The sequence below is a fragment of the Diplotaxodon limnothrissa genome, linkage group LG18 (assembly GCF_057381915.1).
Source record: "Diplotaxodon limnothrissa isolate DT_005_m linkage group LG18, D_limnothrissa_male_GT1.1, whole genome shotgun sequence".
NCBI lineage: Eukaryota > Metazoa > Chordata > Actinopteri > Cichliformes > Cichlidae > Diplotaxodon > Diplotaxodon limnothrissa.
Window position 1 is genome coordinate 3,726,748 of NC_140613.1, and position 25,640 is coordinate 3,752,387.

A 25,640-nucleotide genomic window follows, 5' to 3' on the forward strand; every position below is an offset into this window, starting at 1 on the left:
AAGTCAAAGAGCTGCATTTGTGACGCAAAGTGAAACGTGACTCCAGTGGATGATAATGTTGCCATGTCTGTGATATAAGAAGGTGCTTTTCACAGGGGACAAATCTTCTAGAAATCAAATGTATGTATTTTTTCTAACCTGCACTTCAGTTTATCCATATAGATAGTTTGAATTTTGAAGGCATGGACTTAAAAATGTCTGCCTTTTCTGAACATCATGAAACTTTGGTCAATTTTATCTGCTAGCAAATAACTTAGATGTGAGTAACACACACACACACACACCCCTTCATGGTACAGTACAGTACTGGTAAAGTGTGTTTGCCATTGAATGGAGTGAAGGTAGAAATGCATGTGTTAGTGATAATATGGCCATTACCTTTGATAGATTAGTGAAAATCTGAAATTGTTTGCATCTATATACACAGAAATTCCAGTTTCAGACCAGCCTGAAGCTCATAGATCTGAAACAAAAGTAGTTGGGCGGTTAATGCAGGACTGCAGTTTAACTACAAAATGATGTAGATGCTTGGCAACCTTGCTTTTATATAGGAGTATAACCAGAATACAGCCATTGGGCAAACAGGGGGAAGCATGTCCAGAAACAATTATGCCTGTGTGTAGAGCAAGCATGTTATCTCTGATATGTCAAATATCCAAATTTTAGAAAGCCACTGTGTTTCTTTAAGTTGAGCTAAAGCATTTTTCGGTGTGCAGTTTGTGTTGCAATCTATTGTGTAGAATTCATAAAGCTATCTGTAAGTGTGCACATGCCTTACTTACCTACAGCTAACCAAACACATTATACCAAGGTAACACTTTAGAACTAAGTGTTAGCCAGCTTTAGCAAGCTTATGTGCATCGGCTGTTTTGCTATCTGGTTGGCATGGTGTTCACATGTGATGTGTTGCTACTCTTTCTGAACGTTTTTTGCCAGCCACACTCACAAAGCAATGACCACCTCAGTGAAACACAACAAAATACATCAAAATCACACGATGCTGCAAACACAGAAAATAAGTCAGAAAGCAAAATCAATCAAAACTGCAGTGAAAAACATTATATCCCCGTCACCGAGCACCATGCTGAGTGGTAAGGTCGCAATGTGAAAGGCGATTCACTTTGTTAGTATTGTTGTAACAGTGTTATGAAAGCAGCATTGAGTGATTTGTAGGGGAACATCAATAGATGTGCGCTGTGTTGTTAAAGTGTTCTGTCGTCAAAGAATGAAAATCGTTAGCTGTTGCTGCAGGACGCAGGCGGATGCTCAATCTGTTGATGTTTGTTTGTGCTTGATTTTCGAGACAATATTACTTTTACTTGAACACAGAGACATTCATCTGAATATGTTTCCCGTTTTTCTTCAAAGATGCCTGATCATTTTGACCAGACGGTGGTTCTGAACCAGCTCAGGTATTCCGGCATGTTGGAAACAGTCAAGATTCGACGCACCGGCTTCCCTGTCCGGAGAACTATTCAGGACTTCTGCTCGAGGTTTGTACCCACTACGCTGTGCAATCATACATAAGCACTGCTCTACCAAAAATGTCAGACCCCAAAACAGGCGCAGGGTCATTTCAGTTCTTGAAATGCAGACATTAAAGAACAAAGCAATCATTAAAAATCATGCAAAAACCCTTCACCCCTGCTTTTACTTCTTCAGGTACAAGGTGCTGATGCGTGGTTTGTTGAATTCAGAAGACCCCAGAGGGTGCTGCGTCCAGCTGCTCTGCCAATATGACAGCAGCAGTGCAGAGTGGCAGCTGGGCAAGACCAAGGTGAGAGTGTAACCCAGGTTTTTCCCTGTTGCCACACTTTATAGCCGGTCTCTCCTGCACACGGAGTGGAGCAGGCTGGTATAGGAAAGCACTTTAAACTCAGGACTGCACTTATTCAGGGTCCTGGTGGATTGGGTAAACAGTGATTCATGAAGAAGAACAAATTTCTCACATTTTCAGGAATATAAGGTTAAGTCATCATTGTTTCTTTTCTTATTTTTTTAAAGTTTTTTCTTCTTGAACTCCTGATAATTTCGTCTCATTTGAGCTCTCTGCATTTGTGTGGATCATTAAATAGAAGTCTCCAGGGAGGCCTTTGGCTCAAGAATTGATCCAGGTCCAGATTCAGTCCAGGTTATATTGTTGTCCAATAAGGTCCTTTTGAACATATAAGTCTTGCTTAACCATAAAGCTTGCTGTTTATTGGTTTAGTTTAAACTTGGTCTTAAAAGATGAAAGTGTTTCTGAAAACGATACCGTTCCAAACATCTTTTATGTTTAAGGCTCTCCAATACAAATATAATTTATATAATAACTCAGTCTTTACTTACAGGTTTGCATTCCCTTTCTGTCAGCAGTGAATTATATGCCTTCTGCTCAGTTCTCGGTGGCGTAATTGACTTTTTCCTGTCTGAGCTCCTGAATGTATCTGGCTCCATACCGGTTGTTCTGTATTCTCTTTGCTAACTTGAAATATGATTGGATGCAGACTGAACATCACTGCTGGGGGATGCCAATCCATTTTGGCTGCTCTGTGCTCCCCTCAAGGCTTAATTTGACTTCATACACCGTAGAAACTCAGCTCTATGAAACCATTGCAGACAGTGTGTGTGTGTGTGAGTGTGTGAGTGTGTGAGCGTGTGTGTGTGTGTGTGTGTGTGTGTGTGTGTGTGTGTGTGTGTGAGCGTGTGTGTGTGTGTGTGTGTGTGTGTGTGTGTGTGTGTGTGTGTGTGTGTGTGATATTGAGGTCCAGTGCACCTGAAGCATAGAATCCAACAATTATTGGATCCAGTCTTCAGTCTAATGCTTCCTGCTTCCACTACACCGGATCAGGAAGAATATACCTACTGCCAGGGTGTGTGTGTGTGTGTCTGTGTTTTGAGGGGAAATGACAGATGGGGGATACAGATCGCTAATCACAGCATGACCGTGTGATGCTGCAGGAGGTGACAGCAGTGAAGGATAAGTGTGGTCGTGGGTGGACAGACGAACGGATGAGTGGTCATTAGTATGTGTGTCAGTGTCCATCCAGGACCAACGATGGCACAGGAAGCTGAATTGTGAATACCCCGTTAGAGCGGCGAGGTGGAACAAGTGTGTCTTTGGTTGAATATTTAATGGATCCCTCCACTACATGTAGCCCATTTAAAAACCTATTTTCATGTTACTGACAGTTTTCAACATTCTGTTCATTATTTTCAAGTAAAATTAGCTATTTAGCTAAAAATAAAATAAAATACACACTGAGGATAACAAATGTTATTACAGTCACAGGAATAACAATAGACTTAAAATTGTTAAGTGGACCGGTGCTTATATGGAGCCTTTCTATGACTACAGGTGTCAGTGCACCCATATATATTTTATCTGCTTTCATTTGCATCAGAGCAGATGAGATGGATTCACGACACATATATAGCACAAAAGAGCTGCTGGGCTGATGAACTTCTGTGGCCTTTTCCACTATTCCTCATGTAGCAGTCCACCTCCTGGTATCTCGTCCACACATTTGAGACTGTGCTGACCCAGCAAACCTTCTTTTGACAGCACATATAGATGAGCCGTCCTGGAGGAGCTGGATTACCCGTTCAACCTGAGTGGGCTGCAGATACCGTCTCGCTTTACCAGCAGTGACGAGGACACAAACAAAAAGCAAAAATAGAGAGAATCAGTCAGGAGGGATGAGCACAGTGGTGTGTAGCCATCGCCTGTCAAGCCATTCGCTTTTTGGGGTTTTCTTGTTGTTGCCTCTCCAGTGCACCTGTTATCATCAAAGCAGATGAAATGGATTCATAATGGTTTATGCTTCAGAACAACAACATTTAGATTACCCAAAAGATTCTTGGAGATTATTTAGTCATCAAAAATATCCATTATATTACAATATATGTACAATCTACTATAAATAGCAGTGGTTGCTTTATTTCATATACTTTTTACTAACGTATTTGTAACAGATTTTAAAAGACTGAGAGAAACATGTTTTGTTTTTTGGTTTCTCTTTTGTTTTGGGTGTCTGCCACCTTTTACCAGATTTACACAGCTGTTCGTGACTCACCGCATACTTATTGGTTGGAAGACCTTTTTTGAAATCTCCTATAAAACATTCAGCCTGAATGGCCTCTGTAGACCTTCTAACCCTGAGACCATACTCTCCACTGAACCATGGAGTCGTCCCTGCTGCTGTGACTGCCTGTAAACTGTTAAATCAATTCCATCTCCCTCAGAGGGATTTGTCCACTTTGTCCCGCTGCCTCTCGCAGTGAGATTTACATCGAGGAGGCCTGCAGCTCTTTTCATTCAGCACATGTCCAGACTATTGTCTTAGACTTATGTCTTGCTTTTTTACCGCCTTAAACTTAATTTCCTGGAAAAGATGTGGCTCTGCTTTCTTCTCCTACTGCTTAGTTTTCTCCACGGGCCTGACCTGGGACGGTAAGCGGTGCTCCCCAAAGGCCCCAGCAGCAAGAATCAAAACGCGGCGAGGCTTAGCGAGGCCTTTGTTGCACTAATTAGCATAGTAATGATTAAAAAGGATTAGTCGCCCATTTTATTGGGATGCAAATGTGTGCACTTGTACACGAGGCTGCGCGTTCTGAGCATGTGCAGCTCATGTTGGAGGTTGTTTAATAAAAGGATCAGCGTGTGCACTGTAGAGATTCACAAAGAGCTGCTTTCTGCAGCTTATATGTGTGAGTTTTGTATGAATGCCTGAATGAGCCTGGATAGCAGCACTTCACAGGAAAATTTTAGATTTCTTTCTTTAGATTAAGTGTATATATTATTTTATATAAATACAGTGGAAAAACACATTCATGTTACATTGAATCTACTATGAAAGAAATAAGGGTAAACTAGATTTTAGTATTTAGTATTTACAGATTGGAAGTGACTTTAGTGACTTTCTCATTCAACAACTTAACTCTAACCCTTACCACCCAGATTCAGGCTCTGGCTCTAAAGTATAAAATGTGACAGCTGATGTAGACTTCTCTGGTGAATCTTTGGATAGCCCATAAAGTAATCTACAAAAGTTGACGACACCATAACCAACATTCGTGCTTTGGCATGGTGATTTATGTGTTAATTACCACTTAGTTGTGTTCCGGTATTGTATATGCGCTGCAGACGATGATAGAAATGAAATGCTGCGACTTTTTCCCTCCAGCATTGCCACTTTTTGTTCTTTGTTCTTTTTTTTTGCTTTTGTTTTTGTGTCGAAGGCAAACATATTTGTCCATCCAGTTATTCCACTTCTCTGTGCATTTCCTCACAACCAGTTTTGCTCTAGGAGTCTGATGACATATGCAAGTCCTTATATTCAGGCGATTACTTTTATTCTCTTGCTGATGAATTCAAAAATTGTTCCAAAACAGTAGCCAGAAATGGATATAAGGAAGTCGACAGTACTGAGGATAGTTGCAGGCTGTACTGACGCAACATGTAGTTACATTTCTAGGGATGTGCACATAAAGTTATGGCGTAAGGTTTCAGAGGGGTCCACAGTTGTACCTCCCTCCTGTTTGGTCAGGTTTATCCCTTAGTTTATGATTGTTAATGCTCACCAGTGTTATAAAATGAGAGGATAAGGTTGGGATGTGTTCAGAAGTTGCTCTTTCTGCCACGTAGCACCCAGCAGGAGACTTAACTTTAGGCACTTGCACTTCTTCTTTCAGCTGCTCCCTTATTAGCAATGGTTCCAACAACAGTCCACATCTTTCTATTTTCATAGATATGCATATTTTATGTGTTCTATTAATATATAAATGTATTACTTAAAATACTCTCATTTAGGCAAGAGTGCCACCTGGGAAGAGAGTGCAAGAGGCAGCATGTCCACAAGCATGCTGTTAATGAGCCCATTTTTCTGTTATTTTTAGATGAGTAAATGTACTTGTTGGTACTCTTATTTTGCTATGAATATTTTTTACATTTCACATAAATATTAATCTGGTTCCAATCTGCTTCGATACTTAAAATTTTGTCTCTGGGGCTTTTCCAGCCTGAAAACTGAATTCCTGGAGAGACACCAGTGGTTTGTGTGCTTGTCTTTGTATTGCATGTGCACGTGTTCGGCATGTAATGGATGTTTCCCTGTTAATTAACCTGCTCATAAGTGACATCCACGTCACCCTGACAAGTTTACATTTCCCCCAAAAAAATCTCATTATTGCCTCACTGCTGAGGATCCAACACTGTCACTCAGCCAACACACACACACACCATATCAACAGGCAGTGTGTACTCCTGTACCCCCGTAGCACCGTGATATTTCCCCACCGTCACAGTCGCCTGAGACCGCGTCCCATATCTCATTTTCCTCCCTCCCTAATCGGATTAACCCCTGGCGGCCCTCGCTGGGCCCAGTTTCTCTATCAATGGACGACAGCTTGGTTCCTGGAGCAGGCAGCTGCACTAAGTGCCCGTAAGATCGGTCTTTTCATGGAGAGATGTAGCTGAAATCACTCGCTGCAGTAATCTGCAGTCTCTAGTAGCAGGAACAAAGGGAGAGGAGGATCTGGGTTTGATTTATGTCGGCCGCTTTGTTTGGCTCTGTTGTTCTTCTGTGAGCGACTGTCTGTTAAATGGTAATGTTATAGAAAAAGAAACGGCCTGCCTCTTTTTAATTCTGTTCACTTGTAAATCTTTTATTCATAAAGTGTGGGTAATACAGCGTAACTAATGGACAAACTATGTTAAGCTGCTGGGACTTGAACATTCTGTGGCTATTAGAGATGGGGCATTTTAATGTGACTTTTGCAAATGTACACCTTCATATTCTCACAAATATGCATTTTTCCCTCTGAATATTAGCACTTCCTTGAACTATTTTACCCCAAAATTGTTTTGGTGTTGCACACTGTAAATATGACACGTTTAAACTCTGCTGTGTATTATGCAAACATGTCATGAGATGTTCTTTAACTCTTAAAGGTCAACGTGAACATGATTTTACCTGAAAAGTAAATCAAAATTAGAAGAGAAAGAAATGAGGAGCAGTTACATTATTGATTTTTCCCTTACTTCCCCTCAGTAACAATAATAAAATAACACTTTTTTTTTGTCTCTTTATCCTATCTATCAGGTCTTCCTTCGGGAGTCTCTGGAGCATCGCCTGGAGAAGCAGAGGGAGGTGGAGGTGCTGAAAGCAGCCATGATCATTCAGGCCTATGTCACAGGCTACATGGCCAGGTACAAACAATGAATAAAAACATCATAAACCTCAATAGGATCAGTTTTAATCTTCATTGAAACCAAAATGCTCAATAGCCCGGTCCTTGTCCTCCAAACAGGAAGCAGTACAAGAAGCTGCTGCGGTGTATTGTGGTCATCCAGAAGAACTACCGGGCTTTCTACTGGAGGAGGAAGTTCTTGCTCCTCCGCTGGGCAGCGCTCACCTTCCAGAAGTGTCTGCGAGGGCAGCTGGCTCGTCAGACCTGCAGCCGGATGCTGGAGGAGAGGAGGAAGAAGGAGGAGGAGGAGCGCTGCAGGTGGATGGAGGAGATGGAGAGGTGGGCTACTCAGTTTATTCACCGTGTGGTACTATAGCTACAGCCAAATGAAAAGTTATTGTGCAAAAAGAAAGTAGGTTTTTGCAAATGACTGGTTTTTTTGTTTGTTTTTTTAAATTAAAAGAAAAGAAATGAGAGAGAAATCTGGACTGGAAAATGTGTTTGAAAAACGTGTGCCCACTGTCTTCTTCTGGCACTGGTTTATTTCAGTCAGTTAGTGAGGAATTAACACAAGTCCATCATCTGGGCTGTATTCAGGACTTTCAAATATGATCATGAGTAGTTAACGAGTACAAATCCCCTGCTTCCATTATTTCAAATGACATAAAAATACTACACGTATATAATAAAAAATGTTCCTAATGCCAGTGTATAATACTGGAGGAGAAACAGAGCATAGCTTTAGTTCTGGCAGGCAACTATTTCATTCTCAGCTGCAGTCATCAGATGAGTGGATCTCATCAGCAGCTAATTTACAAAGCTTATGTAGGACATGCTATTTAAGTAGCTTAGCTTGGCTACAGCTGCTGTGCATCTGCAAGCTGCTTTGCAACCACCTGAGCTCCTCTTTTAGAGACTACCTCACTGAATGAATCTCACATTTGTTTTCACTGATGCTGGCTTTTTTCTGCAATGGGGGGTCATGCTGCTTCTCCCCATCTTATGCTCACTACATATGCATGTGTAAGGACAACAATGTAAATTGCTACAGATGTACGCAGTGCTCTTATGACGGTAGTCATTCTGACGATTCATGGACGGGAGATGTCATCAGGCTTAAAAAACAGCATGTAATTTGTCTGTAAGAATAGAATGTAAATCCCTCAAATCCCACAATCAAGACTGAGTCATGACCTCCATATCCTCAGTGGTGCCTTTGACCTTGAAGGGGCCACAGCTCAGTTTATACTGCAGATTGATTGCTTTATAATCACTGCTGCTGTCACAATTTAGTAGAGAACCATTGAGTTTGTATAAACATCCTTATTGGACTACATCTGTAGCTTGCATTATGTTTTCCAAAGAAGGTTTCACAGTGTGGTGCAACATTTGTATTTTTGTTGTTTCGATAGATAGTGAACTGCATACTAAATGGGTTTCTGGTATTTTAATCTCACAGTGAGACAGGAAATGCAGTTACTCTGGTTTTGGTACATCGTCTCTCCTACTGTGTGTTCGTTCAGCTGATGTCTGTGTGTTTGTGCCCTGCAGGGAGAGACAGAGGCTGGAGGCCGAAAGACTCACCAGAGAGGTATGATAAAACTGATTTAAGTGGAAAACGGTGTATAACTTTTATTGGCCGACTGTCTCCTGAGCAGCCCACTCTCTACAGCCATATCTGATTGGTAAAGAACACAGAGAACACAATTATGTTTTCTATTATGTTACACAGGCTTCTGCTTATTGTAGCAGGCTTCAGTTTATTGTACTGGGCAGTGAAAAACACACTGCCCAGTACAATAAACAGCTTGTATCCTCTCAGGTATTTGTCGTGTATAATTTGCTTATAAAAGTTGGCCCTCTCTCAGTAAACTAAGATTACTTCAGTGTTTGGTTTCTGTAAATCAACTTGTTTTGGGTATTTTGTATAAATTAATGTTGATATCTTGGGGGGAAAAAGTTATGACTGCAGTCTCATGTTTGTGGTTTCAGGCTGAGGAAGCCAGAACACTGGAGGAGCTGCGTCGTGCTGAGGAGCTGGCCTCGCTGGTTTTGACAGAGTCTCAAAATGCAGCAGCAGCTGCAGCATCACCAGACGCCCTGGAGGAGCTGGAGTCAGCAGAAACCTTTGTGGAGGCATCAGCAGAGGAAGAGGAGGCAATACGTCCGCACGAGGCATCACAAGTGGAGGAAATTCTTCGACTAGAGCGGGAGATCCAGGTGCTGCAGAGACAGAAGGAGCGCCAGGAGCTCTCTTTGACTGAAGCCTCGCTGAACCGCCTGCAGCAGCTTCGCGATCAGGAACTCCGGCGGCTGGAGGATGAAGCCTGTAAGGCAGCGCAGCAGTTCCTGGACTCCCTGAACTTTGATGAGATTGACGAGTGTGTGAGGAACATTGAGAGCTCCTTGGGCGTGGGTGAAGAAGATGAGAAGAAGGAGGATGACCAGATGAGGGGTAACGAGGAAGAAGAGGTTGATGAAGGGTTTGGTGCTGATGATGATGCCTTCAAAGACTCACCAAACCCAAGCGAGCACGGCCACTCGGACGGCCAGCGGACGAGCGGTATCCGAACGAGCGATGACTCATCCGAAGAAGACCCGTACGCCAACGATGCTGTGATTCCGTCACTGCCACCGACCACTGTGCTTCACCACTCTTTGCCAGCGATGCCTTCGGCCTGCCATAGCGCATCATCCAGCGGGGATTCGGCTTACTGCCACCCCCAGGCTTCATCTGAGGCTCAGTCTGATGAGCTGGTAGAGCTGATACCTCCAGATGAGGATTCAGACTACGATCAGGATGACTACGATGAAGGTGCCATCGTGTCTAGTGGCAGCATGGCTTTCTCCAACCCTCGCAGTGGACAGTGGTCTCCGGATTACCGCGGATCTGTTGGCACCTACAACAGCTCAGGGGCTTACCGCTTTAGCTCAGAGGGGGCTCAGTCCTCGGTAAGCTGAATCCTTGTTTAACTTCTGTTTTCAATGACAGGGAGAACATTTCATGCCCGATTTTCTACTCAAACTTAGCTGCTCTAACTCCAAAGTAGTGTAGTCTTTGAAGTTAGCAAAAAAAACGCAGGCTTCAAAAAAGGATCCAGTGAGAGAGATCAATTAAATGGCATGACTTTAGCCATTTTACAACTCACAGGTGCAAAGAGCACCACATTGTACCTTCTCTGTTATTTGTTGAAATAATATGCAAACTAAGGTCTTGCATGTCTTGTTTAATTTCAAATTTTTGTTGATTTGCTCCAGTTTGAGGACAGCGAGGACGACTTTGAGAGGTTCGACACAGACGACGAGTTGTCTTATCGCCGGGACTCTGTCTACAGCTGTGTCACGCTGCCGTACTTCCACAGCTTCCTCTACATCAAAGGTTATTATTTTCTTATAGAACATACTCTTCTTTTAATAAACCCCAACAGGTGAGAGTTAAGTGCATCATCTATATGGCTTTAGGACGTATTTTGGTGAAAAAGCATTGTACTTTCTGTGTTACCTTCTGATTTGATTTTTTGATTTGATTTGATTTTATTGATTAGCATTCAAATATCTCAGTGAAGACAAAGAGACAAAGAGCAAGATTCTCCCCTCCAGGTGACGTAATGATGGTGGAGCATTTGAAATCTCATATCTTTCTTCTCTAGGTGGTCTGATGAACACGTGGAAGCGGCGTTGGTGTGTTCTGAAGGACGAGACTTTCCTGTGGTTCAGAACTAAGCAGGAGGCTCTGAAGCAGGGCTGGCTGCACAAGAAGGGCGGGGGCTCGTCCACGCTCTCCCGACGCAACTGGAAGCGGCGCTGGTTCGTGCTGCGTCAGAGCAAACTCATGTACTTTGAGAACGACGGAGAGGAGAAGATGAAGGGGGTGCTGGACATGCACAACGCCAAGTAAGGACAAGAGAACATAACTTTGAGGGTTGTTGTTTTTGCATGACAATACTTTCATTTACAGTAACAACAGAAAAGCTGTCAGTTAATCATTTACATGTAAAATATTCAAGAGATATATGGTTGTGTTATTGAAGAGAGATAAAAACTCAGACCTCTGAAGGATTCATGGTGAAATGGTTATGGAAGGATGTTTGTATATTCAGGGAACCTCACTCATTATTTTTCCTTTTTTTTTTGACCTGTAGAGAAATCATTGATAACACCGGTAAGGAGAATGGAATCGACATAGTGATGCCAGAGAGAACTTATCATCTGATTGCCGAGTCTGCTGAGGATGCAAGGTGAGCTGTGTGTTTGTCTTTGATGTATTGTTCTTATCTTTTCACAATAACCAAAGAAATGAATTGTGATTTGATCTGTAAAGGACCTTTCATGCAAGCATGGAGTCAAAATGACTGAAATAACAAGTAAAAACTAGAATTCAGTAGTAAGTTAGTTTCAGTGACACCACTAACTTCGCTTACCTGGTCTATTTAATTACACTGTCAGAATTAATTACATGGTCTTGTCCATTAATAGAAATATGTATTATATGAGTAGAAATATCTCAGAGTCATTTTTCAGAATAAAAGTGCAATGATTCAAAATGTCTTCAACTATTTAAAGGTTTAGCTTCTTTTGAGGAGTATCTTTAGCAACCTCTAACAGCTAACAGTAGCTATGTGTTAATAACCTACTCAAGTCTTGGTCTTATAGGCTTAGAGAATAGCTTGTGACCCGCTGATAACCAAGAGTCGTGCGGTATTCCACAGCTGGCTAATGAGTGGTTGCTGAAGATTGTTGGTAGCTGCTAGCATTAAATAGTAGCAAAGAGGGATACGGTGTGACACCAAAAACCTCCTCACGATTGCTTTGGTCAATGGCAGGTTGTCACGGTCCCCCGTAGTTTGCATAGAAGATGCCGAGTTGCCTGTACACACTTGCAAACTTTTCACCAAGAGGTAGTGAAACTGAAAAATGCTAGGCTTACTGGATGTGGAAAACATTTGCCTTACATGTTGATTGCAGCAGTAAGTCAAACGTTGGAGGAAAGCCTCTTTATCTGGTTTACGTCACACTTTTTGAAAAGTGTTTGCAAGCTGGTTTCTTCCATACAAAGCATTGATGGCTGCATCATTTTGGTAGAAACCAAGTCACAGCAACACTCGCTTTGTGACCGATTCCACCCTGCAACCGCCAAAAACCATGACCAGCTTTTCATGGAAACCTCAGCTCTCTAGTGTTATTCATCATTTCTAGTACCTGCTAGCAAGTACAATTGACAAGAAGGCATCTTTACACATTACAGGGTAAATGGAGAGCCATGCACCGTTTCTCTCTGGTGGGCAGGATTTAAATGTGCTCTATAATCTTTTTCGTATAATGACAGTAGTGATTATTAGTCACATTGTTATTACACTCCTAATGCTCCCAGTCCTCCCATTTGTTTCTTCTCTCCTGATCCTATTATTTCCTCAACTGGCATGAACCTGCTCACAGTCTGTCGAAAACTGTATAACAAACAGGAGGTATTGTTGCTATAGGTCAATGTGACGGTTGCCTCTGGCAACACATTGATTTCCTCTCAGACAGTCTACTTCCGCTGTGGCTCAAAAGGGCAACAAGCACTCTGTCTGTCTGAATCTGGGACATAATTATGTTTGCTCTGTCACATTGTGGGGATTTGACCTCCTTTAAGGGAGAAAAATACAAAAGGACAAATCTTAGTTTGAGGTCACAGGACATGAATGCTAGTTAATGCAATGTACTCTGAAGTGAGGAAAACATGGCTGTGGGTGTGTGATAGGAGCAGGTTTGTAAAACCAGACGCTCTCTCAGTGCGAGCCAACATCAGCTCCATGTGTCTGAGACACAATCAGACTGAACCCAGAATTGTTTTGGATTTTACACACATATAAAACTTATAGATGTACAATTTATATTAAAAGGTACACACATGCAGGTTCACACTAATAATTGCATTCATGATAAAAGTATGGCTAAAACTTTCCTTTCATTTTATTTTTCATTTTTAGTTGTTCTCACTTTGAAGTAGTTTAGTGTTGAGTAAGATTCAGTTTCAAATGAATTTTTGGACGTAGGAGGAGCCGAGATGCTTGTGTCTAACTGACCGGCCTGTATGTCCACTGTTAAAGCTGATTACTGTTTATTCCATGGTGATGATGATGATGTCACCCGTTTGACCGGCTGCCCTCTGGTCGGTGCCTCAGATCAATCAGGTTCATCCAGACTCACAGTTTCTTCCCCTGGACCATTTGGACTGCTAACAAACACTATCCCCACGCCCCAGCCCTGCCCACCAAACTCGCCAATCTGAGCCATGGCCTGAGTAACCCTCATCACTCAGGTCATTTACACACGGAGTCTATTCAGTTCTTTTTGCATTAGAAATATATTCTATATTTCTCTTGATTCTATATTTTTTTCACCTGTTTGCTATTTATTCCTGCTGTCTACTATTTATGTTGTGTCCTGACAATAAAGGGCTATTCTATTCTCTATGATCTCTTTGTTTACAGTCAGTGGTTCAGCGTGCTGAGTCAGGTCCACGGCTCCACAGAGCAGGAGATCAGAGAAATGCACGATGAGCAGGCCAATCCCCAGAATGCTGTGGTGAGTACTGTGAGGAAACAAAGCACTCTGGGAGATGGAGTTCTAATAACATTTCTGTTTAAAGAAAATAAATGTCTTCAAAATGCGGCCGTTTAATGTCGTCCTAACAGCAGAATGTTCGGCACTTTGCTTTAACAGATTTCCATAACACAAACCTTCGTCTCACACCGAGGAGAGGACGTTAGCCTTTAATATATGTTCCTCCATTTCCTTATTCATGCCTCACCTCTTAGTAGCATTTTTTCCTCCTTTAAATTCCAGCTGCAATAAAAACATAGTTAATATATGCATGTATAGCTCTGGGTTTCCCCACAATGGATAGCAATGGCCATTTAATAAATAATTGGAGATATTGTGTACTTTATGAAAAGAGATGACATGGTAATAATCAGCTGCCTCTCCAGTCAGCTCTCAAGACAAACTGGTTAGAGTGGAAGTTCTCAGCAGATTTCCAGAGCAGAACAAGCTCCAAGTTGAGCTGCAGGCAAAGGCTGTGGAGTTGGAGTTTGTCTGCTGGTGTGACAAGAAGCTCACAGAAAAGCAGCTGAATTATACTGAGGATGGCACCTGGTGGAAAAACTGAAAATTAGAAAAAAAGCCCCAAAATCTGTCACTGAGCCTTTCATCCAGCATTCATGCTACCCTAACCCCAACCCTCTTTTGTTCTCCTCTTTAAATTTTAAATTTTGTTGTAATGCTTTGTTTTGAAGTAACAGGACACAGATGTGCTGAAAATGCCACGTGCTTTTTCAGTGTTGCACCTGTGAGTGAAGGCCTTGCTGCTTGCGTGTGAGATAATTGGTTTCCACGGTGCAGCGAAGGTCAAACTCATTATCCACACCCTGAAAACTGTTTGTGAACCTCCCTCCATCTCTCTGTGTGTCTCCTCAGGGAACGCTGGATGTGGGGATGATCGATTCAGTGTGTGCTTCAGATAATCCAGAGAGGTGAGGACCTACATCAAACCATCAAACATCACATCATATATATATGGATTTTCTTTGACAAAGACTAAAGCAAAGAAACCAGAAGGTGTCGGAAAAAAGCCATCAGAGTGAAGCCCGTTGGGTTTCAGCACCTCAGCAGCTGCATTTCTTCACACGGGGAACATTTTAGATCAGTACATTCTGGTCCTGTATTTCTTCTGTTGTGTTCTAACCTATATGTGACAAATATATAATTCCTGCTATTTTATGTCAGTAGCTTTAATTCTTCTTAGTCGTCTGGTTCAAAATTAAAAGTTTAGTTCATATCTCTTAATCCAAGAAGTGCACCCAAGAGCTATTACGGTGTTAGACTATTGATCTCCTTTCTGTCGTCTTATTAATTTCTGAACTTCGACAGGCCGAACTCCTTTGTCATGATCACTGCGAACCGAGTGCTGCACTGCAATGCTGACACGCCTGAGGAGATGCACCACTGGATCACTCTGCTGCAGCGCTCCAAAGGAGACACCCGAGTCGATGGACAGGAGTTCATCATCCGAGGTGACAAATGATTCGTTTATCGTGGCCGTTTTTCCTTTTTTAATTTGTGTTTAAAATTTTTAACTACAGGTTAAAAGTTGCAGGTTAGGAAATCAGATTTTAAATAAAAGAAGTTTCCCCTGTCATATCTACAGCTCCAGTGGTGGGTGCTCATATCAATGTTATAATTCAAGTAATCAAATGTGTATATGTAGAAGCTGTAAGGCAAAAGCTTCAAACGCTCAGTTTTAAGCAGGTTTGATTTTCTCTGTTATTAAAGAAAACCGTAATAAAGCTCTTTCACAGAGAATAAGCTTGACCTTTCTGCATTTTTATAGTTTTGAAAAGTTCAGAGGAAACCAGAGAATACAAAAAGTTATTTAATAATTATTTCCCACCAGGCTGGCTGCACAAAGAGATGAAGAACAGCACCAAAGCTTCGCTGAAGCTGAAGAAGCGCTGGTTCCTGCTTACCCACAATTCCCTGGACTACTATAAGAGCTCAGAGCGTAATGCCCTCAAGCTGGGAACGCTGGTGCTGAACAGCCTCTGCTCAGTGGTTCAGCCCGATGAGAAGGTCTTCAAAGAGACTGGTAAGAGAAGAAAATGGCAAGAACTGCCAACTCATTCTCTACCCAGTAGCTTCAATTTCTCTCCGCCCCTCTTGTCGTGTCAGGATACTGGAACGTGATCGTGTACGGCCGTAAACACTCGTACCGTCTCTACTGCAAGCTGCTGACTGAAGCCACACGCTGGGCCAACTCCGTCCAAAATGTCATAGATACCAAAGCTCCCATCGACACACCCACCCAGCAGCTCATCCAGGACATCAAGGTAGGAAACTCTGAAAGTGCAAAAATGGATGTCAGTGGTCATTTTAATTCTTTCCTTCCAGTAAAGCCTCAGATAATCAGCACTGCACTAAACCCAAGCTCCTCTTCTCTTTGCAGGAGAACTGTCTGAACTTGGAGGTCGTTGAGCAGATCTACAAGAGGAACCCGATCCTTCGCTACAGTCATCACCCTCTGCATTCCCCGCTGCTGCCACTGCCCTACGGGGACATTCATCTCACCAGTGAGTACCACTGAGACAGAATAGGATTAAATTGGGATTGACAATCTAACTTAGTACTAATGTCTTTAACGTATCTAATTTTTACCATTTTAGTTAAGATATTAATGTACCATATGTACTGATTTAATCACAACTTCTTCCCTGCTCAGCTCCAAGAAGCAGAAGCTACACAACCCTGCAGGATGAAGCCCTCAAGGTGTTCAGCTCGCTGCAGCATTTGGAGGGCGTGGCTGACCCCGTGCCCATCATTCAGGGCATCCTGCAGACGGGCCAGGAGCTCAAACCACTGCGAGATGAGCTCTACTGCCAGCTCATCAAGCAGACCACACGGCCGCCACAGCCCGGCAGCCCTGGGAACCTGTGCAACTGGAAGATCCTCGCCTGCATGTCCTGCACATTCGTCCCGACAAGGAGCATCCTTAGATACCTCAAGTTCCACCTGAAGAGGTGTGCACTAGGCTGCCACATGTTTATAGATAAATTACTTTTATTCTCTCAAGCTGACCATTTCCAAATTGCTCTCTGCAGGACTCACGAGCTGTTTCCCGGCTCTGAGATGGATCGTTATGCTGCCTTCGCCGCTGATTCATTGAGGAAGACTCGAGCCAGAGAGAACGTGCCGTCTCAGGAGGAGATCCGCTGCATCGTGGCCCGACAGGACATGAGCACCACCGTTCACTGCCACGGAGGAGGGTCCTGCAAGATAACCATCAACTCGCACACCACCGCAGGAGAGGTAGGTTTGTGGAAAACGGGGTTATGTGCCAAAGCATACAAATAAACAGTGTACTTTTTACTCAGCTCTAGTTTTTATGATTTAAGCACAGTATAAAAGATATGTTTGTACCAACAGAACAACCCAACAGTAAATACAGAGCTGAAATGATTGTCAATCATCTATTTTAATTGAAAATGAATTGACAGCTGTTTTAAAAATGACTTTGTATTGTAACAGCCTGAGCTTCTTATCTTCTTCTCTTCTGCTTTTTTCCTTACAATTTTCCTTATTTGTTATTCAATAATAATTAACAATAATTAATTAACAATTAATTAATTCATCAGTCACAGCAATAAAATCCTGCTTTTATTCAGCTCTTTTGGCCTGGAGCCTGTGTAAGCATCCAGGCTTAAATGCTCATACACTGACATGCTTGCTGGAATTTATTATTTTCTGATGCTGCAGAAAATATCAGAATCTGGATAATATGATGAGCTAAGACCCTGTTAAAAGGACATTTTAAATATTTTATAGTTATAGAAATTGTACTTTCCACCTTTATTGAATGGCAGTCCCAAATGTCTGGAATTTAGACAAGAATTCATGCTTTTTTTTCTTTTTTTTAAATCTCATCTACAGTTTTAAAACCAGTTGCATGTGTCCCTGTTGTATCTCATCGTGTGTGTCAGGTGGTGGAGAAACTGATCCGCGGTCTGGCCATGGAGGACAGCAGGAATATGTTTGCCCTGTTTGAACACAACGACACCACAGAGAAAGCCATCGAGAGCCGCACTGTGGTGGCTGACGTGCTCGCCAAGTTTGAAAAGTAAGCCCCACCATGTTTGATTCTGAAGCAAATGTTTTTGTCTTCTGGCCAATGCTAACACAATCACTCTGTGGTCTGCAGGCTTTCAGCAAGCCCAGACGAAGGCAGCACTGGATGGAAGTTTTACTTCAAACTCTACTGCTTCTTAGACACGGACAACGTTCCCAAAGACAGCGTGGAGTTTGCTTTTATGTTCGAGCAGGTCAGACTCGTGGCTCATTGTCTGGGGATGGGACTAGGAGACTTTTGTAGCTGATTCTGACTGAACTTGGAAAGATTTTTTGTGGAAATTAAAAAAGAAAAAATGCTTAGATCTTATAGTTTTAACTATAATTTTCTCTGTGTTCCCTCAAAGGCCCATGAAGCTGTGATTCGTGGTCAATACCCGGCCCCTGAGGAGACTCTTCAGTTTCTGGCTGCTCTGAGACTTCAGTACCTTCTGGGTGATCACAACTCCCAGTCCACCATCCCTGAAATGTCCCAGGTGTTCCCCATGTCTCGACTGCGGGCCCGGGTGCAGAACTCGGCCAAAACATTCGCTCCGGGGACCGGCTCGGTGGCCGACCGCTCAGGCACGGCGGAGAGGAAACGCTCGAGTTTCCTGGAGGGGACACTGAGGCGGAGTTTCAGGAGCAGCTCGCTGAGTCGGCAGAAACTTGAAGAAGAGAACAGCCTGGAGGCCTGGATGAGGGAGGAGGCGGCGGCCGTGAGAACCAGCGTGATGGACAAGTGGAAGAAGCTGCAGGGGATGAACCAGGAACAGGCAATGGTCAAATACATGGCGCTGGTGAAGGAGTGGCAGGGATACGGATCCACTTTGTTCAACGTCGAGGTGAGAAGAGAAATCACTTTTCTGTTTAAGCAAAAACTTTGTTCTCCATGATAAAGGATGGTTATGTTCCCATAAAGACAGCTACACAGCCATAGGTGGAAACATGGGATTGTTTGGTTGGTTTAAAGTCATCTATTGCCAGTTCTAAACAAAACTGATCTTAGAGGGAATGATAGGAGATTTTGATGTTCCATGCTTGCTGTTTCAGTGCCGGGATGGCATGTTCCCCTCTGAGCTCTGGTTGGGTGTGAGCCGGGAGGCCATATCAGTGTACAAGCGAGGGGAGCCGTGGCCTCTGGAGGTGTTCCCGTATGAACAGATACTCTCTTTCGGAGCTCCGTTATCCAACACCTACAAAATCACCGTGGAAGGCCGAGAGCTGGTGTTTGAAACCCAAATGGTGTGTACATCCTCACTCAGTCATAACTCCTGGTCTCCCCATAATTTCAATGCAGGTCATTAAATACAACACCAACATTTACTCCTCTTCTCTGCAGGTGATGGACATCGCCAAGCTGATGAAAGCCTACATCAGCATGATCGTCAAGAAGCGCTACAGCAACTGTCAGTCCGTCAGCAGCCACGGCAGCCACTGTAGCACCTGGTGAACTCCGCCCTTTCACCCTCTGCCTCGCAGCCACATGCAGGAGTGCAGCCAGGGGGCCGAGCGTGGCCGGTGCCGGCCATGCATGGACGCCCATCCTCTGCACTCTGGAGAGAGCAGCTCATACATTTCATGTCAGACTGACTCTGAATGCTGGAGGAAAAAAAGTTAAAAAAAACCCAATATGCTCTTAATGTAAACTAGCTCAACTTATCTTGACCTGGTTTCTTTTAGAAACAGTACACATCCACTCCTTATTCATCACGATAAAATGTAGGCACAGGGCTGTGGATAGTTCTGTAGCAAACATGGTGGAAAGTTATCCATAAAACTCAAGAAAACAGAATGAAGTCCAAAAGTTGACTGAGAAAGCAACATGAGAATGCTTCTTGTTATCTAAATCAACAGATATGTGATAACGAGCAGGGACCAGACTTTAAAAGACTCAAACTGCGGGCAGCTTCTAATTGGTTTCCCTCAAAGCCTGCCAGCTGTCAGTGTTATTTTATTTTTTTATTTAAGATCCTTTAGGGCTTAAGATCAATTGCTCCTATAAATTCCACAAGTTAACTACTATTTTTCATAAAGTGATAAAATGCTTGAAGGACTATCATCCTTGTCACATTCACCTCTGTTCAGCCAACATAATATGAAGTTTTTGTTTTAAAGATGGAAGTTGTGTACAATCTTCACTTTCTTAAATAAGCTAACAAGTGCACATTTTTGCCCCACATTAAAGTAAAGGGGACTTCTAGCTAAGCTTCCTAAACTGACTAGAGAAAACAGAACAAAGGATCAGTTTAATCTGTTAATCCCAAGGCGTACAAAGTGTACCATGACAGACGTTCACCCCCAGACTCTGATTACAAACCACAGTCTCTTAGACCAAAGAAAACTAGGTGGTGGTTATACACAATCATATTTTTATATTAGTCTTCATGAAGTCAGATGCAGCTTCTAAAAGGTGGATGTGTCTTGTTTTGAAAAGAAACAGTTAATTTTCTGTCCGATGGTAAACCTCTGAGGCCCTACAGGGACTGTTTTTGCAGAAGGGGTCGATTTCTCACAGAGGTTGGTAAGCGTGTGTGTGTGTGTGTGTGTGTGTGTGTGTGTGTGTGTGTGTGTGTGTGTGTGTGCGAGGAAGTATGTTATTAGAAAAAAAGAAGAGTGTCTACAGGCTGTCCGAATGTATAAAAAAATTAAAGGCAAAGAAGACGGAGGAAAAACAACTACAGCCTACAAGCCTTTTCCTCTGCTTTGAGAAACTCTGGGACTTGACCTTTTCCTGTTCACTGTAAATAAGATGCAACTGTACCTTTACGTTTGTGACTGATTGTTTTGCTTACGATACAAAGTGCCTGTTCCAACTGAAGCAGGATGATATCTAATCAGATTTAGCCTTTATTGGTGCCACACTCGTTCCTGTGTAGCCTGAATCTGAAAGGTGCTCCCACACACATTTCCCTTTAACTGCCAATGTATTTGTGCACTGCAAACTCTGACCAGCAATGGACGTCATTCAAGGGTTTTTAAATCTGTCAGTTGTGAGAAACTAAATGAATTGAGGCATAAATTGTTTATAATATTAAAGATACTGATATAGGGCAGCAGCCTGGATCATTGACTAATTGAACGTTTGCAAATGTACCCGAGTACGTGAGTCTTACTGACAATGTTGCGTTGACAATATTGGACATATACATGCAGTTGTTTTTATCTTTTTCTCCAAACCTTTTTTCTTTCTTTCTTTCTTTTTTGCTGTTGGGAAAGAAAAAAAGAAAAAGGCTATGTATAATAAAATATTTGCAGATGGGTAATTTGATGTCAGACAATCTTTTACGTCTCTTTCTGATCCACGTTGACATCTGCTGGCAACAAATGTGAACTGCAACACCATCTTTCCCTTTAGAACAACCTGAACTTAAAATGTAAATTGGTTCTTTGGGGGGTAGAAAAGAGGAAATATTGGAATACATTTTTTAAAAACGTGAAATAAGAAGATGTAGATATTTTTTCTGTCTGCTGCCTGTCTACAAAAAGCACTTACAAATTCAAAAAGCTATTACATGATGTGTCTATTACATAATAGACATAAGAATTAATCGTTGTATTTCAGTGTAATCTGTCACGATTTAGCTTGAATGGCTTGTTCAGTTGGACTGTTTGCAGTGTAACATTCCTAAAAACGTTTCACTGGACCTCCGCGGGCGGCAGATCCATCCAAAGATGCGTGTGCAGGTTTCCTCCACAGTGCCTTGTTGTATATGATGTACACTTTTTTTTCATGTGTGGGTTCTTTTTTTGGTATATGTGCAATGTTATATATACTTTAATCATGTGGCTGTACATTTTATATTGTAAGTCTTTGCCTTCTATTTTTTTTCTCCTGAATCCTGATCAGATGGCAGTTTTCCCAAGCTAACAAATCTTGTATTTTTCTCTAAACAACTATCTGACAGTGGATCTTTGACACAATGTTTTGTGGGGGGGGTTTCCTCCTAGCTGTAATTAGTGTTATGTGCTGAACTGATGACTCTAACAATAAATCGCTACACTTTTGGTCTCAAGTTACCGTTTTGTTTTTCCTGACTATTAAAAAAAAGGTTTAGTTTAAGAAAGTTAATGTGACAACCAACGGCTAAAGCTGCTGGACACACATCCAAGAACCTAAAAAAGGCCACAAACAAATACACCTCACCAACAGCAGCTACTTTTTTTCCTTTCTACTTATCATCACCATGTATATATCTCACATCCTCTAGTTGATCTCAAGGGTACTTAACTTCACTAACCAGTCAAGTCACTTCCTCTTACACTCAACTTCCACCACCTTGATTCCTAATCTTGGTTGGGGGTGATGACAACATCTCCCCCCCCTGACCTGTGGTCCTGGCTCCCCCTTGCCGTAGTATGTGTGTTGTACCTTGTCAATCTGTAGCTGTGAGAGCCAAATGTTGAATCGAACTTGCGGCTTCCACTCCAAAGGCGTGTAGTCTTACCACTACGCTATCCAGCTGCTAGCTCGCTATATATGTATGTATCTATATATCTATGTAGATAGAGAGATAAGATCAGTATTAAACACATACCTAACAAGAGCAATCTGGAACAGCGCTTTTGTTGCAGAAGTCAGTTAGTTGTGGTCATAGTTCTTCAGCATATAGCTCACACTGCAGAAGCATAAATGGAGTAAAAAAAAATTTAAGTGACAGGTAATTTAAAATGCAACATTTCTCACAGCTCAATATCAGCTAACACTAAATGTTTGTGTAGTTTGTTACACACCTAATTTTGCTAACTGTGGTAAAGTTTACAGCAATGCACTAAGTTGGAGTGGGGCAGAGCAGCTGTGCTGTTCATGGTCAATGTTAAGTTACTGCTTTTTAGTTTTAGTTTGACTTCAAGTACATTTCTGAGCTTGTACTTTTTCACTTTTACTTGAGTAAAGACTGCTATTATTTCAACACCAGTATCTGTACTTAAGTGACGAATGTCTGATATTTCGTCACCTAGGTTTATTGATGTTACACTGTCTGATCAGTGTTCCCATGGATGTCACCAGCCCAGCTGTCATAAATAAAATTTCTGTGATAATATGCAGTAGTGTTCTTTGGTCTAGATGAGCAAAAATGATACCTTTCATCACTGGGGGTTTGACTTCATCTCCTGTAACGATGCCACACACGTAGCATCCTGCAGCAGATACTCAAAACCAATATGACGTTGGGCAAATAACTCGCACAGCTTTGTATCTATAAATATTCTTTATACATTACATCCATGTTACAGTCAAAACAAATAGAAATACAGCCAACAGCAAAAGTCACATTCAAGTCATTTCTGTGCTGCGCATTGCAATGTCGACACCCAGCCTCCTAAGGCACCAAAAAAAGTAAATGACTCGTAGGTCAAGAACAGATTAGCCCATGGCCCAAACATCACAGGGCTCATGGAAGCTCAAAAGAATGGTTTACAGACAGGGAAAAACACAATTTCCAATAGCTATATTTATACTGGCACAAACCATCTGAGGATCAGTCCTTTGAGGCAAACACTGCCATGCTGAACAGATGTCACTTTGCCAGCTTATACCAGCACTGGAAATGTTATGAATGACAATGAAATCTAAAATAGGGGGATCGGGGGGGTCACGTTATGGCCCCATGTCATAATTTAAATTGTGTTTATGTACATTGGGTGTCTGCCCCTTCATCCCTGGGTCCAACCATTTCTGCTTACCCATTATGTTGAGTTCTATGTGGCACCTGGTGATTGGACGGGAGACTGATGGTAGCTCCTTTAAATTAGAGACCTATTAGGCTGACCTCTCTCCTCCTTCCTCCTAAGAATCGATAAGCATAGAAAGCCATTTCTATGGACATTATCTTGGACATTCCCTCCAGGAAGCATAGGTGTGGGAAGCATTTTTCTTTTTCTTTGGCCTCGTGCACACCCTGATATTGTCTACATTAATAGATAAATAAATCTCTTCTTTCTGGAGTGCAATTCTGCCGTGGCACTCTTCAGTCCTTTAGATTGGTGAAAATGCTTCTTTTCACTTTTTATGCTACACCCATGATTCTTCTAGGACTGAGAGTAACATCATGGGGGCTCATCCAGGATTTGGACCTCTTATACCCAAAGCAAGAATCACATCCTTAACCAGCATTAAATGTTTGCTGGATCATTTTTTTCAATATCATTTTGACATCAGGTTTTTGTGCTCATATGAAATGTGTCATAATTCCTGCATCCCTGTCTGTCAAATCCTTTTATCGGCATAAAACATAAAGCAGGACATCTGGTTGTATAGTTACAAAGCTCAGAGACCCTGCTTAAAATTAAAAGCTATACATCATTCCTAAGTACAGCTCTGAACCTAGAACACTTTTGTGTTAGCAGTCCTGCAATGATGCATTAACAATATAACACTTTTAAATAATTCGTAATAACAGTAAATTGTAACACTGATTTTCAGCAGCTGACAGTGTGTCCAAAAATAGCCGACCCAAGAAGAAGAAAAAGAAATAAAGAGAGGGTGATGCCCATATGGCTCCCATATTGGAAGACTTGCTTCTCGAAAAAAGTTCATAAAATTCACTTTGTCTTCAGTCTGATCAACGCCTATTAGTTGATAATTTGGTCTATCTCAGCAATTTTTCCTCAAATTTTGAAGAAATTTGAGAAAACTGAGAAAAATGGAGGACAAAAGAATAAGTTGCAGAAAAAAATCTATATACAGCAGACGAACAGTATCTGAAAGCCAAAAACAGGGAGGAAAGGCTGAGGAATGAAAATTACACAAGAACTGGACTGGAAGTCAGTGGCATCAGTTCTTTTTGAGTTTTAAATGTAAAATGTTTGTTTCAAATCATTCAATATTTACAAGGGCATCTATAGCCGTCTGGAAATCATGGTGGAGGCTCTGTCATAATTTGGGGCTGAATTTCAGCCGGTGTTCTTGGGGGATGTTTTCTAAATGTATAGAAGTCTACCATCAGATTTTAATTCACCATGAATGCCATCCACAAAGCTTCTGATCATTTTCAGACACACTGCCAACACTGTCAGTCATGGACTGACCTCCCCAGAGCCTTGACTTCAACATTATTGAAGCAACGTTGAATCATCAGAGTAAATGGAACAAAAAGACAGCCAACATCCAAAGAAGAACTTTGAATGGCTTTTCCAGAAGTCTGGAGAACTACTGCTGAATGCTCCTTAAAGAAATTACAAGAGGTAAGTAAGCTTGTCTAAGAAAGTTCTGGCTGTGTTGAAAAAGAAATGTCAAACCAATTATTGACTTTCAAGCTTGTTAGAATTGTAGAAAATATGTTTTGTTTTTTTGCCTTATATCCTGTATTTCCATCTATGTTTGCACTTATTTGAATAAATCGCTACACTTATTTCACATTTTCCTAACAAAACCTAATGAAATTAAGGGTGGCTTGAGACTATGACATCATACTGTCTCTATGCCACATTAGAGCAGAGATATATGAGAGCGAGAGAGAGAGAGGATATTGGCTGTGTACAGTATTCCTCAACCTTGAACAGGCAACCCTGTGATCCTACACCATGTCTGATGTTGTGCCTTAGATTTGTAATCTGGATAATCCCATCACTTCCTTCAATTCCACATGACATGAGTGCCACACAACAGTTTAAAAGGAAAACCACAAAAAAAAAAAGATTTATGTGAGGGTGGCTCATGTCTCTGTCACAAAATAAACAGTGTTATATCTCAGAGTAAAAACAAAGGCACCAACACAAAAATGTGAGTTACTGAAGGTATTAGATTGGTTTGAGGACCAGCCCCAGACAGCACACACAGTTCAAATAATTAAAAGTATTAAGTTACGGAAAAAAATCAGCAACAA

General features: G+C 41.9%; 1 protein-coding gene across 1 annotated transcript in view; it reads left to right on the forward strand.

Moving 5' to 3' along the window:
* myo10 (myosin X) overlaps positions 1–21,815 on the forward strand; it is a 128,349-nt gene extending 106,534 nt beyond the window's left edge. The window contains exons 20-41 of the mRNA XM_085378810.1: positions 1,369–1,493; positions 1,663–1,777; positions 7,083–7,189; positions 7,291–7,509; positions 8,722–8,761; positions 9,163–10,122; positions 10,429–10,549; positions 10,821–11,064; positions 11,313–11,408; positions 13,647–13,740; positions 14,632–14,687; positions 15,085–15,227; positions 15,608–15,799; positions 15,883–16,040; positions 16,157–16,280; positions 16,430–16,727; positions 16,809–17,016; positions 17,688–17,824; positions 17,906–18,026; positions 18,180–18,656; positions 18,865–19,056; positions 19,154–21,815. Of these exons, the coding sequence (XP_085234936.1) occupies positions 1,369–1,493; positions 1,663–1,777; positions 7,083–7,189; positions 7,291–7,509; positions 8,722–8,761; positions 9,163–10,122; positions 10,429–10,549; positions 10,821–11,064; positions 11,313–11,408; positions 13,647–13,740; positions 14,632–14,687; positions 15,085–15,227; positions 15,608–15,799; positions 15,883–16,040; positions 16,157–16,280; positions 16,430–16,727; positions 16,809–17,016; positions 17,688–17,824; positions 17,906–18,026; positions 18,180–18,656; positions 18,865–19,056; positions 19,154–19,264 (4,338 nt within the window). The 3' untranslated portion in view covers positions 19,265–21,815. The remainder of the gene's footprint in view (positions 1–1,368; positions 1,494–1,662; positions 1,778–7,082; positions 7,190–7,290; positions 7,510–8,721; positions 8,762–9,162; positions 10,123–10,428; positions 10,550–10,820; positions 11,065–11,312; positions 11,409–13,646; positions 13,741–14,631; positions 14,688–15,084; positions 15,228–15,607; positions 15,800–15,882; positions 16,041–16,156; positions 16,281–16,429; positions 16,728–16,808; positions 17,017–17,687; positions 17,825–17,905; positions 18,027–18,179; positions 18,657–18,864; positions 19,057–19,153) is intronic.
* Positions 21,816–25,640: the final 3,825 nt, after the last annotated feature.